Genomic DNA, 11,363 nt, shown 5'->3' with positions numbered 1-11,363 from the left:
GACTAGAACTGTCCCCAGAGCCTAGGCTCTGCTCCTAGCACCCAACCAAATCCTACCAACTTGTCAAGGTCCAGCTCAAATGTGACCTCCAGGAAGCCTGGAGCTGATCATCCTCTTCTCAAATTCAAAGCACCTATACATGATTCAGCTAACCACAGGAACTCATGAACCCACTAGCATCTCCTTAGTAGGAGGGTAGAGATCATGTCTGATTCAGTTCTGTATTCCTAGCATAGAGTCTGACAAAGAGGGTGTTTAGTATGTATTTGATGAACACAGGAAATGAATGAAAGCATTAATGAGTGAATGAGGGTGGTTTCACGTAACGGCCTGAATCCTGAGGTCTGGAATAACTATGCCCAGCGCCGCGGTGCTGTCATACTAAGCTCTCTTGGAATCAAATTCAGCCTAGGCTCCTTCTAAAATGGGTCTCCAATATCTTTATTATTTTGCAAACACACCCACATGCGCACATGTGGACACATATACACACATGTACATACCACACACAAGCAAAATGCAGGGGGCCCAAGGAACCCATGATTATGGGTGACGGGGTAAGGTCCAGGGTGGCGGAAGGGGGGATGGACAGATGGCCCTGTTCAGCTCAGTTCAGCTCAGCACCTCGTTCCAGAGGCCAGGATGCTCCCTGAAGCTCAGGAAGTTTTGCTCCAGAACTAACATCACCTCTGTTCCTCTTCATGCTTGACAGCAGTGCCTAAATCCCATGACTATACCAAACAGGGACAGGAGGTAGGGAAAGGTTGGGAGCCAAATATCCAGAGATTGGGAGAGGCGTAACTTAGGGATCCAGACCGGGCAGGAGGGCAGAACTACTGCTACTGCTCATTGGGGTTGGGGTTGGCATCTGGGTACTTGGTGAGGTCGAAGGTCAGGACTTTGCTGATCACACAGTCCCCTTGCTGAAGGAGGAGGGAGAAAAAGAAAAATAAAATTGTAAGGAGAGAATTAAGAGGGGTCAAGTGCCCCAGGATTGTGGGGCCTCAAACCCTCCTCCCTACATACCTGCCCAAAGCCCAGGCAATGGTTCTCTGAGTATGACAGGATGTGCGCAGTCCCATGTGCCTTCTTTTCCTGCCTATCTCTGCATTCTCCTCCTTTTCTCTGCTGTCTGGCTGCCTCTGCCTCGCCTTTCCACCTGTCCCCAAATGCAATGGCCCTGCCCAGCTGAGCTGGCTAAGCCTCCAGGGCAGGGCTCCAACAAGCCCAGATGGCCATTCAGGACCTGAGTCCCTATGCTCCCCCACCCCTGTGCCCCTCCACTGCAGCCTTCCCTTCCTGCCCTGGGAAGTCAGGCAGGGAGTGGGGCTGGCTCCTGAGCCAGGACCGCCCTACCTCGGGGTAGACTCCAATGAGGCTCTCAGCCTTGGTGTAGAACTCCTCCTTGAGAGAAATGACGATGGCCTGGAAGTTGCAAGTAGACTGCTCCTTGATGTAATTTGCTACCTGTGGGAGGGGCCGTGGAGCACTTAGCAGGGCTGAAGCCCTAACACTCCCTGTCTTATCCAGTCAGAACCAGAGGCAGATGGGGTGGGGTAGGGGGCGGAGGGTTGGGGGAAGAGAGGCTGAAAAGGAGGCCACTGACTAGCACAGTGCGGATGACCCTGGGCCCAGCCTCCCAGGCACAGAGAAGAGGCTGCAGGAATGGCTAGGGCGCACTCAGGAGTTGTTCCCTGAAACCCAGCCCCGACCTGGGGGCCTCCCTCCCGGGCCCCACTTTCCTTGCACCCACCTTGCCAATGTTGGTGTTATCCAGGGCAGCATCTATCTCATCCAGGACGAAGAAGGGGGCTGGCTTGTAGCTGGGAGGGAACCAGTAGGTGAGCTGACACTGATGGGGGCAGGGGCGGGGCATGACAGCCCCAGAGCCCATCATACAGGCCAGCACCCCCTTCCATTTCTTCAGAGATTAAAAAACCCAGGTCTGAATGTTGCCTGAGCCCCTAAAGCCCAATATACCAACTGAGTCCTCCTTTGCATCCAGCCCTGCGCTCCAGGATCCCACAGAACAGAAGACATGATCCTCTCTGGAGCGTCCAGGTTGGCTGGGGAGATAAAGCTGTCCTAGGCTCTGGCCATACTGACCAAGCTACCTGGAGGTCTACCCCACCCACTCACACCATGTCTCCCTGCCTCTGCACATGCTGTACCCTCTGCCTTGGAATGCCTACTGGTCTCTCTGGCTAACTTCTACTTATCCTTTGCATTTCCTGCTCAAGTGTTGGCTGCCCTTGAAAGGCTTTCCCAGATTGGGTTGGTGGCTCTCCTCTGTGCATCCACAGCTCACACGCTCACCCGGTTACAACATTTAGCTCACTGTTTGTTTACACATCTGGCTTCCAGTAGACCATGAGCTCCTCGAAGACAAAAACCATGTCTGACTCATCTGTGTCCCTAATCCCCCAACAAGGTCTGGTACAGAGCAGCCCTCAAGAAATGCTCACTGAATGATGCTGTACAATCAAGCACTAAGTTGTGGGGGGGAGTCAGATTCAAGTACTGTTGGCATTCAGGAGGGGGAGGTCAGGGTATGCCACAGTGGTTGAAGCAGGCTTCCTAGAGGAACAGGAGGAAGAGAATGAGATGTGAAGGGGTGGAAGGTGATGGCCAAGCTAGATTTGCATGAAAAGGGCTTATGAGCCAGCAACCATGTAAGCAAAAGCCTGGAGGTGGGACTGAATACATGCAGGGGAAGGCATGCTGAGTGGATGAGGCTGGATTGGGAAGACAGGTCCAGGAAACCAAGGCCAGATATGCTGTAGTAGGTAGGGAAACAGGGATTCAATCCAGAGTCCACCAGATCATCTTCACCTCGGCATAACTTTGCATATCCTTGGACCCCAGAGCCTCCAGTGGCCTCAGTACAGTCTCCACCAACTGCCCTGGAGGGGCACAGCCATACCTGTGGATGGCAAAGAGCAGGGCCAGAGCTGCTACTGTTTTTTCCCCCCCTGACAAGTTGTCCATGGGCCGGAAGCGTTTGCCAGGAGCTACACAGTTGTAGTTGATGCCATCCAAGTAGGGCTCCTCAGGGTTCTCAGGGCCCAGGAATGCCTAGGGGGAAAGGAGATGGGTCAAGAGTCTGGGTCTAGATGGGGATGAGGACAGGAAGCCTAGAGGGAAGGGCGAATGAGGATGGGTAGGGGCTAGTTGGGTAAGGGGCTCCAGCCTACCTGGGCACTGCTGTTACGGGACAGGGCCTTGTAGATCTCATCAATGTTGGTGGCCACTGATTCAAAACAGGAATTGAAGCGGTCAAAGCGCTCCTTCTTGATCTGTTCAAATGCCTGTTTGGCCTTCTTGGCTCGCTTTCGGGCTGCCTCAAACTCTGCCACAAGGCAAAGACAGGTGACCCCTCAGTACCCAGGCTCTGCCAAGGCTGAGGACCATGCCCTGGCAAAAATGACCTACAACTGACAATCCACAGAGCAGGGACATCCCACATGAAGAGGAATGCCTGCGGAGGGGCCCAGGAAGACAGTTCCACGATCACCTGTATCCAGTGGGCCAGCCACATAGTGCAAAGGAAGAAACATGGGCTCGCAGCCACATAACATGGATTCTTCCCTGGGCTCTACCAGCAACGAGCTGTGTGACCTCAGGCAGGTCACTCATTCTCTCTAAACCTCAGCAGTTTTCTACTCTATAAAACAGGTGTGATAATCCCTACTGTTTAGGGCTCTTGGGAGTTTCAAGCAAGAAAGCACGTAAAAACAGGAGCTGTTGTGATGTATAACAGGCCCTTGCCATACCTCTAGCCTCCTGCCTTCATCTTAGAACCAAGAAGAAGAGGAAACCCTTACCGTCTGAGGTTTCCTGGAACTTGTCTCGGACACTTTCCAGCTTTTCCATGGCCTTCATGTTGGGGGCAGCAATACGCTGGAGCACACTCTGCTGCTCATTCAGCTTCTGCTGCAGTGTGTTCATCTCCTGCTTGATCTCCTCCTCGGCCTGGGCATCCTGCAAATCCCAGGCCCAGCAACATCAAGAAGGGCCAGGCCCCTACAGAGATACCTGATCCGGGCGGGGGCCTGGGGACCTACTCCCACGCAGAAGGCAGGTTCCTTTTCCCTAACCCTGCTCCTCTCATCAGGTCCTGCCAACAGTAACCATTCCCACCGTCCCTAGAAATTACAGGCTGACGTCGCTTTTCTCATCTCTAGCCCTTCCCCCAGGCCCTGTCAACCTCTCCATCTCTCAGGAGGAGCAGCTGGTGGTGCCCCTCTCTGGCTCTCAGCCCAGGCCATGAGCCAGCGCCATCCCAGGGTGACCTAGAGGCTCCCACACAGGCTGGTCTGGACTCCACTTACAGCTCTACAACGAATAAGGCAACTCACGTTTTCTGCTCAGATCACCACACCTGAGCAAATTCCATTTGAACTTGGTTTTAGGTCTTATGGATATTGTGATGCATGTCTGGGCTTGTGCCTTTCTGCCACTTTTAGTCAATAAATATTTACTGAATGCCTTCCAATGCCAGGCACTGGCCACTCATATCCTGTGAGTCATGGCTCCTGTGTTCACAGAGCTCATGGACTAACAGAGGAATGCATATAAGCAAACAATCAGAACATCGTATGGTGAATACCCAAACAATGATAAACAGATGGTGACGGGTCAGCACACAAGAAGGGCACCTAACTCAGACACTGGGGCTAGGGAAGGCTTCCAGGAATATTTTTAAGCTCAGGCCCATAGGATGAATGGTGAGGACAGAGAGAAGGAACAGTCTTCTATGCAGACAGGAGTATCACATGCGAAACCAGGGTTTATTCATGGTTCATTCAAGGAAATCGAAGAAATTCAAAAAAGTAATCAACTTTAATGAACTTCAAAAGCCAAACAGGGGAATTCCCTGGCGGTCCAGTGGTTACGACTCAGCGCTTTCACTGCCCGGGCCCAGGTTCAATCCTCGATCAAGGAACTAAGACCCCACAAGCCACACAGCACAGCAGAAAAACAAAAAGGCCAAACAAATATGCAAAGGGCAATTCAACATGGCAATAGTAGCAAGTGTGTGTGTGTGTGTGTGTGTGTGTGTGTGTGTGTGTGTGTGTGTGTGTGTGTGTAAGCACACACATGCCTGTCCGCTAGGCAAAGAGACAAAGCTGGAGGCACATGAAGAAGCCCAATGATAACAGGCCTTTTAAGAAATCTGGACTTTATCCCAAGGGAGGTGAGGTACCACTGAATGATTTCAAGCACAGGAAGGACATGAATATATATATATATTTTTTAGAAAAGCCTTTCTGAACATCTCTCTCTATATATATGTATGGAGTAATTCGTGGATACAGTATAAAGGTACACAATAGAATGCTATCTTTTATCTAAGAGAGGAAATGTGAATAATTTACATACAAATATATTTGTATTTTAAAAATACAACAACAACAAAAAGATAATCCAAAAACTAAAATGGTCACACATACAGGAAGGGGGGTGAAGTTGGACAGGAAAGGAAGCTAAACTTCTCTTCACATACCTTGTATTATACTTATGGTTTCAGAATCAAATGAAGAATTTACATAATTATAAAACAAAATTAAACTGAATCAAAATGTGAAAGCCACTGGGTAAAAAAACTGTTGGGGAACAAGATACTGACAAGGTGCCAAAGAATCACCCTAAAGATTCCTTATTACTTACAAAGGTAAAAGTGTATGCTTAGCACTGAGATCTGGCAATTGATGCCTTAACTGAGGATCAAACCTAGCATCATGAATAGTGGGACACCCTAACACTATGTGCCTCCTGGCGTGATGCAATATAAAGTACATAGTGGGGAGTTCCCTGGCGGTCCAGTGATTAGGACTTGGTGCTTTCACTACCATGGCCTGGGTTCAACCTCTGCTCGGGGAACTAAGATTTGGCAAGCCACGCTGCACAGCTGGCGGGGAGGGGGAGCACACAGTGAAATATTTTTGCCAAAAAATTACTTAACCCAAATCTATCAAGCCTCTAAAATAGTTCAAACTTCCAATTCATAGGAAATACAAGGTTAGGTGGAACAAATTAAACAGAGTAATGGGGCTTCCCTGGTGGCGCAGTGGTTGAGAGTCCGCCTGCCGATGCAGGGGACACGGGTTCGTGCCCCGATCCGGGAGGATCCCACATGCCGTGGAGCGGCTGGGCCCGTGAGCCACGGCCGCTGAGCCTGAGCGTCAGGAGCCTGTGCTCCGCAACGGGAGAGGCCACAACAGTGAGAGGCCCGCATATCGCAAAACAAACAAACAAACAAACAAACAAAAAAAAAAAAAACCAGAGTAATGAAAGGAAACTGACATATCCATAATGTACCCATAACATATCCTGTTCTTCGAGACAACATGTAGACTGTTCAAAAGACCAATGTTATGAAATAAAGTGAGGGGACTGTTCCACATTAAAAGAAACTAACTAAATAAAAGAAACTAAAGAGACAGAACAACCAAAAGCAATGCATGAATTTGATTGGGTCACAGCTTAAAAAAAACAAACTACTACAAAAGACACTTTGTAACAACTAGGAAAATTTGAATATGGGTGGAATATTAGACATAAAATTATTAATTTTCTTAGGTATAAAATTGAACTGTGGTTATGGAGGAGAATCCCTTGCTCCAGCATGCTGAAGAATTTAGAGTTGAAGTCTACAACTTCCTTCAAAAGGTTCAGCAAAAACAAAAAAAGTGTGCAGTGCAGAGGGAGGGAGAGAGTCAAGAGAGATAAGAGAGAAAGCAAACTGGGAAAATGTTCATTGGTCAATCTAAGGTGAAAGGCATATGGGTGTTCAACTGTACTATTCTTTCAGTTTTTCTTGTAGGTTTGAAAAGTTTCAAAATTAAACTTGGAAAAAATAAAGGAGAATAGTAAAAAGCAAAATCCTTTAAAAATTGAAAACTAAACAAAAGAAGTCTGACTATATATTAGCTGGTTAAACACTCAGAAGATTCTTTCAAATCACTTTAAAACATAGGAACACGACTATCCATGCCCAATGAGCTATTAGCTTAATGAGCCATTAGCATCAAGGAAATCTTAAATAGCATTCAATAATTGAATTGTTACTAATAATATCTTATTATGAGTTTCTACATATATGATAGGCTAAAGTAAATATACTATTGAATACTTGCTAGAAACCAGATTTTTAGCAAGAATAATTGGAAACTCAAACATAAAATCAATGTTAAACTGTGAAAATTACAATTTCAATTGGAAGTATCAATATGAACTCATGATACATTTTTCCCTCAAATAAAAAATGCATTTTGTAGTCCAGTCTACTGAAAAGTTCTAGAAGCACCAAGCAACCCAGCAGTCATGAACATTCCAGTGTCCAGATGGTAGTTGCTAAATAATAGCATTCCCTACTAAAAGAAGTCAGAGCTTCTCAGAGAAATGGCTAATTCCAGATCTGGGGTGGGAAACGTAAAGGATGAGCCTGGACATACCAGAAAGCAAGGAAGATATCAAAGACTACAAGAGGGGACTTCCCTGGTGGTCCAGTGGTTAAGAATCTGCCTTCCAATACGGGGGGGGCGGGCAGGTTCAATCCCTGGTCAGGGAACTAAGATCTCACATGCCACGTGGCACAGCCAAAAAAAAAAAAAAAAAAACTACAAGAGTTGTGTCAAAATTATTCAGAAGCCAACTTGAACGAGTTCCCACTGACCAAAGATACAACACCTTGATGCAATGAGAAGGATAATAACCACAACAGAGTGCAACACATCAAATGTGTTTAAATCCTTAAGTTCATAATAACATGAAAACAACTCAGTGGACAAATCTTGAGAATGCCAAAGAACCAACTCATTATTTTATAAACTGGTAAATAAAGGGAAAGAATCAAGCCATATATCCTGCCTTTCCTATACAAACTACCTCAGGGTAACCAAATAATTCACGGAGGAAATCTCTTTACAGTATTCCAGCTAATAAAGAAATGATAGAATAAGATGACCATTTTGCAACCCCTGACAAATTATGTAATGGATCTAGGCAATAATCATCATGGCTGCAAGCCACACAAAAAGAGCCAATGACCAGACATTATAAACCTCCTGATGGAAGTAATGATGCCATATGAAGTAGTCTTGACCAAAATAAACCCCAAAACTTGAATCTAATCAAACCTCTAGATCTGAGCTGTCCAATACAGTGGCCACAAGCCACATGTTACTACTGAGCATGAAAAATGCAGCTGGTGTGACTGAGGAACTAAAGTTTTAATTTTACTGAATGCTAGCTAATTTAAATTTAAAAACTGATACTCAATTCAGTTACTACAAAACTTCTAAGTATATTTGGAACAACTTGGGTATGTGGTTCTCCTTTTTCAATTGTAAATTTTAGGATATCTAAATACAGATCAAGTATTTCTGAGTAAAATTTAGCATCCAAATTGAGATGTGCTGGAAGCTTAAAATAGATAATGAATTTTGAAGACTTAGTACAAAGAGATGGTTAAATTTCTCATCAATAATTTTTATACTGTTTACACATTGAAATGATCATTCTTTTGGATATACTCGGTTAAATAAAATATAGTATTAAACTTAATTTCATGTTTTAAAAGTTACACATGTGGGTGATACTGTACCTCTATTGAATAGCACTAATCTACATCTAACTACCCACTTACAGGAACTATGGGGGACAGCAGAACTTATTTTTTTTTGCTTTGTTCTGGGGGAACATTTTAAAAACCACAGGATACAATCAACAAAGTACAGAATGTAGAAAATCCTTCAGGAGAAATGAGCGAATTTCTTCAACAACAATAAATATTGCAGAGAAAAATAAAAACAGAGGGGGAACTTTTGGATTAAATGAGACTTAGGAGACATCATCAACCAATCACTATATCAATCATCTATCTCTCTTTCATCTTACTTGACTCCCAGTTCAAGCAAGCAAACTGTGAGTGTGTGTGTGTATAACAATCAGGGAAATGTGAATACTAATCATAATATTATTATTAAGGAATTATATAATAATATATAACTCCAATGTTAAGTAATTGGGTTTTTTGTATGATAATGATTCTAAATATTAAGAATTTTCTCTTATAGAGATACATTCTGAAATATTTACAAATGAAATGACATGGTGTCCAGAATTTTTTAAATAACCTGGGGGTGTGAAGGGGAGGATGGAGTGTGTGTGGGTGCATACGAAACAAGTTTGGCCATGAGTTGCTAACTGCTGAAACTGGTGATGGCCACATGAGACAGCACTGTACTATTTTACTTCTGCATATGAAATTTTCCATAATAAAAAATCTAATAAGAACAATAGCAAAAATCAACTTGAAGTGGCTCCCTCTGGCCAAGAATGGGACAATTTGAATATCAAAAAGAAAAATGACTCCAAATAGACTGAAACATACCAAAAGACATCTAAACACTTAAGTTTATAATAAATATAAATTAGAAACCTCACTGGTCACTAACTTTAAAGGTTACAAAGGTAACCAACTCATTCTGAAAGCTGGTAAATAAAGGCAAAGAATTAGGTATTTATTCTACCTTTTCTGTACTAACTGAATTTCAAGGGAACTAAACAGTTGATGTGAGAAAGTTCTTTTTTAGAAATCAAATTAATAAATGTAGGAGGAATGAAAGAATCAGAAAATTACCATTTTGCAGCCCTTAATAGCTGTAGGCAATGATCGTTCATTAATAGCTGCTAAAACCAGCTGTGAAAGGCTGATAGGGAACTTTATAAGATTGATGGGGCTAACAACACCTGAACATGGTGATCATGATTGTTTTTCCTTTTTTAACTTTACATTACGTAAATTTTTAAACATTCACAGAAATGCAGAGAATAATACAATGAACCCCACGTACCCAGCTTCAATGATTATCAACTCATGGCCAATACTCTGCCATCTATACCCAATTTCTTTCTATATTCAACTATTTTAAACCAAATCTCAAATGTTTCATCCATAAATACTTCAGTATGTACCTCTAAAACAGGGTTTCTGCATCTCAGCACTAATGATATTTTGAGCCAAATAATTTGTTGTTGTGGGGGCTGTCCTTTGTGCACTGTAGGATGTTTAGCAGCATCCCTGTTGTCTACCCACTAGATACTGGTAGCAACCTCTGCCCCAGTTGCGACAACTGGGTGTGACAAGAGTTATCTCCAGACATTACCAAATGTCCCCTGGGGAGGCAAAATCTACCCCATCCATTGAGAACCACTGTTGTAAAAGGTAAGGACATTTTAAAAATAAAACCACAATACCATTATCACCTAAAGATATTAACAGCAATTCCTGAACATCATAAACTATCCGGTCAGTGTTCAAATCATCCCAATTGTGTTAACATAAAAATTTTTTTACAGGTTTTTTTCAAAGCAGGTTCCAAATAAGGTGCCCACATTACAATTGGCTGATACATCTCTTAAATCTCATTTAATCTATAAATCCCCCTGCCTCTCTTTTCTTTGCAATGGATTCAAGGGAAGGCCACACATTGTAATTGGTTGATTTGTCTCATAAGCCTATAAAAGTTCTCCCTTTCTGTTTCTTTCTTTCTTCCCATTTATTTATGGAAGAGACCAGGTCTTTTGTCCTTTAGAGTTTCCCACAGTCTAGATTTAGTTAACTGCATCCCTGTGCTTTTACTTAACATGTTCCTCTGGCACCAGTGTTTCATATAATTGGTGGACATAAAAGCTTAATCAGATCCTTGTTTGAGTTTTTGGCAAGAATATTTCATAGGTAGTGTTGAGCATTCATCAATCTTATCATTACAAAGATAGAGAGAACTGACATTCAGTGTCTACTGATGCGATGCAAAAGGAAGTTCATGAGTACATGGTACCACGTATGATATATTCTTGCCAAAAATAAAAAATGAATCTGAATCCAATCAAACCACAGATTTAACTACCAGTTTATAGGAAACACAAGGATGGAAGAACATGTTAAAAAACATCATGGGACACAATCAGCCAAATTCAGAGTATAGAAAATTGTACAAGACCAATGACCCAGTTTCTTCCATAAATAGCAAGAAAAAAATAAAAAGGGATTAAAAAAATGTTATAGACCATAAGAGACCAACTTTAACACATGGACCTCACTTGAATCCTGATTTAAACACAGAAAATTTTTTTTTTTTTTTTTTTTGCGGTATGCGGGCCTCTCACTGTTGTGGCCTCTCCCGTTGAGGAGCACAGTCTCCGGACGCACAGGCTCAGCGGCCATGGCTCACGGTCCCAGCCGCTCCACGGCATGTGGGATCTTCCCGGACTGGGGCACGAACCCGTGTCCCCTGCGTCGGCAGGCGGACTCTCAACCACTGCGCCACCAGGGAAGCCCAGAAAAAATATTTTTA

General features: G+C 43.9%; 1 protein-coding gene across 3 annotated transcripts in view; it reads right to left on the bottom strand.

The window, feature by feature from the left end:
• Positions 1 to 417: 417 nt before the first annotated feature.
• Positions 418 to 11,363, bottom strand: part of SMC1A (structural maintenance of chromosomes 1A) — a 32,579-nt gene continuing 21,633 nt past the window's right edge. Inside the window, exons 20-25 of one of the 3 annotated variants that reach the window (XM_022566319.3) lie at positions 3,825 to 3,981; positions 3,195 to 3,349; positions 2,924 to 3,075; positions 1,754 to 1,823; positions 1,357 to 1,467; positions 418 to 923 (exon numbers count right to left, since the gene is read on the bottom strand). In XM_022566319.3, coding sequence (XP_022422027.1) covers positions 840 to 923; positions 1,357 to 1,467; positions 1,754 to 1,823; positions 2,924 to 3,075; positions 3,195 to 3,349; positions 3,825 to 3,981 — 729 coding nt within the window. In that variant the 3' untranslated portion in view covers positions 418 to 839. Of the gene's footprint in view, positions 924 to 1,356; positions 1,468 to 1,753; positions 1,824 to 2,465; positions 2,578 to 2,923; positions 3,076 to 3,194; positions 3,350 to 3,824; positions 3,982 to 11,363 lie in introns of those variants that run through there. The other 2 variants (XM_089904520.1, XM_089904522.1) reach the window with 2 other exon arrangements.

The sequence above is a fragment of the Delphinapterus leucas genome, chromosome X, assembly GCF_059928025.1.
Source record: "Delphinapterus leucas isolate spDelLeu-1000000601 "Yukka" chromosome X, BTC_Dleu_Yukka2, whole genome shotgun sequence".
NCBI lineage: Eukaryota > Metazoa > Chordata > Mammalia > Artiodactyla > Monodontidae > Delphinapterus > Delphinapterus leucas.
The sequence above is the reverse complement of the archived record's forward strand: the minus strand, read 5'-3'. Positions and strand labels throughout refer to the sequence as shown.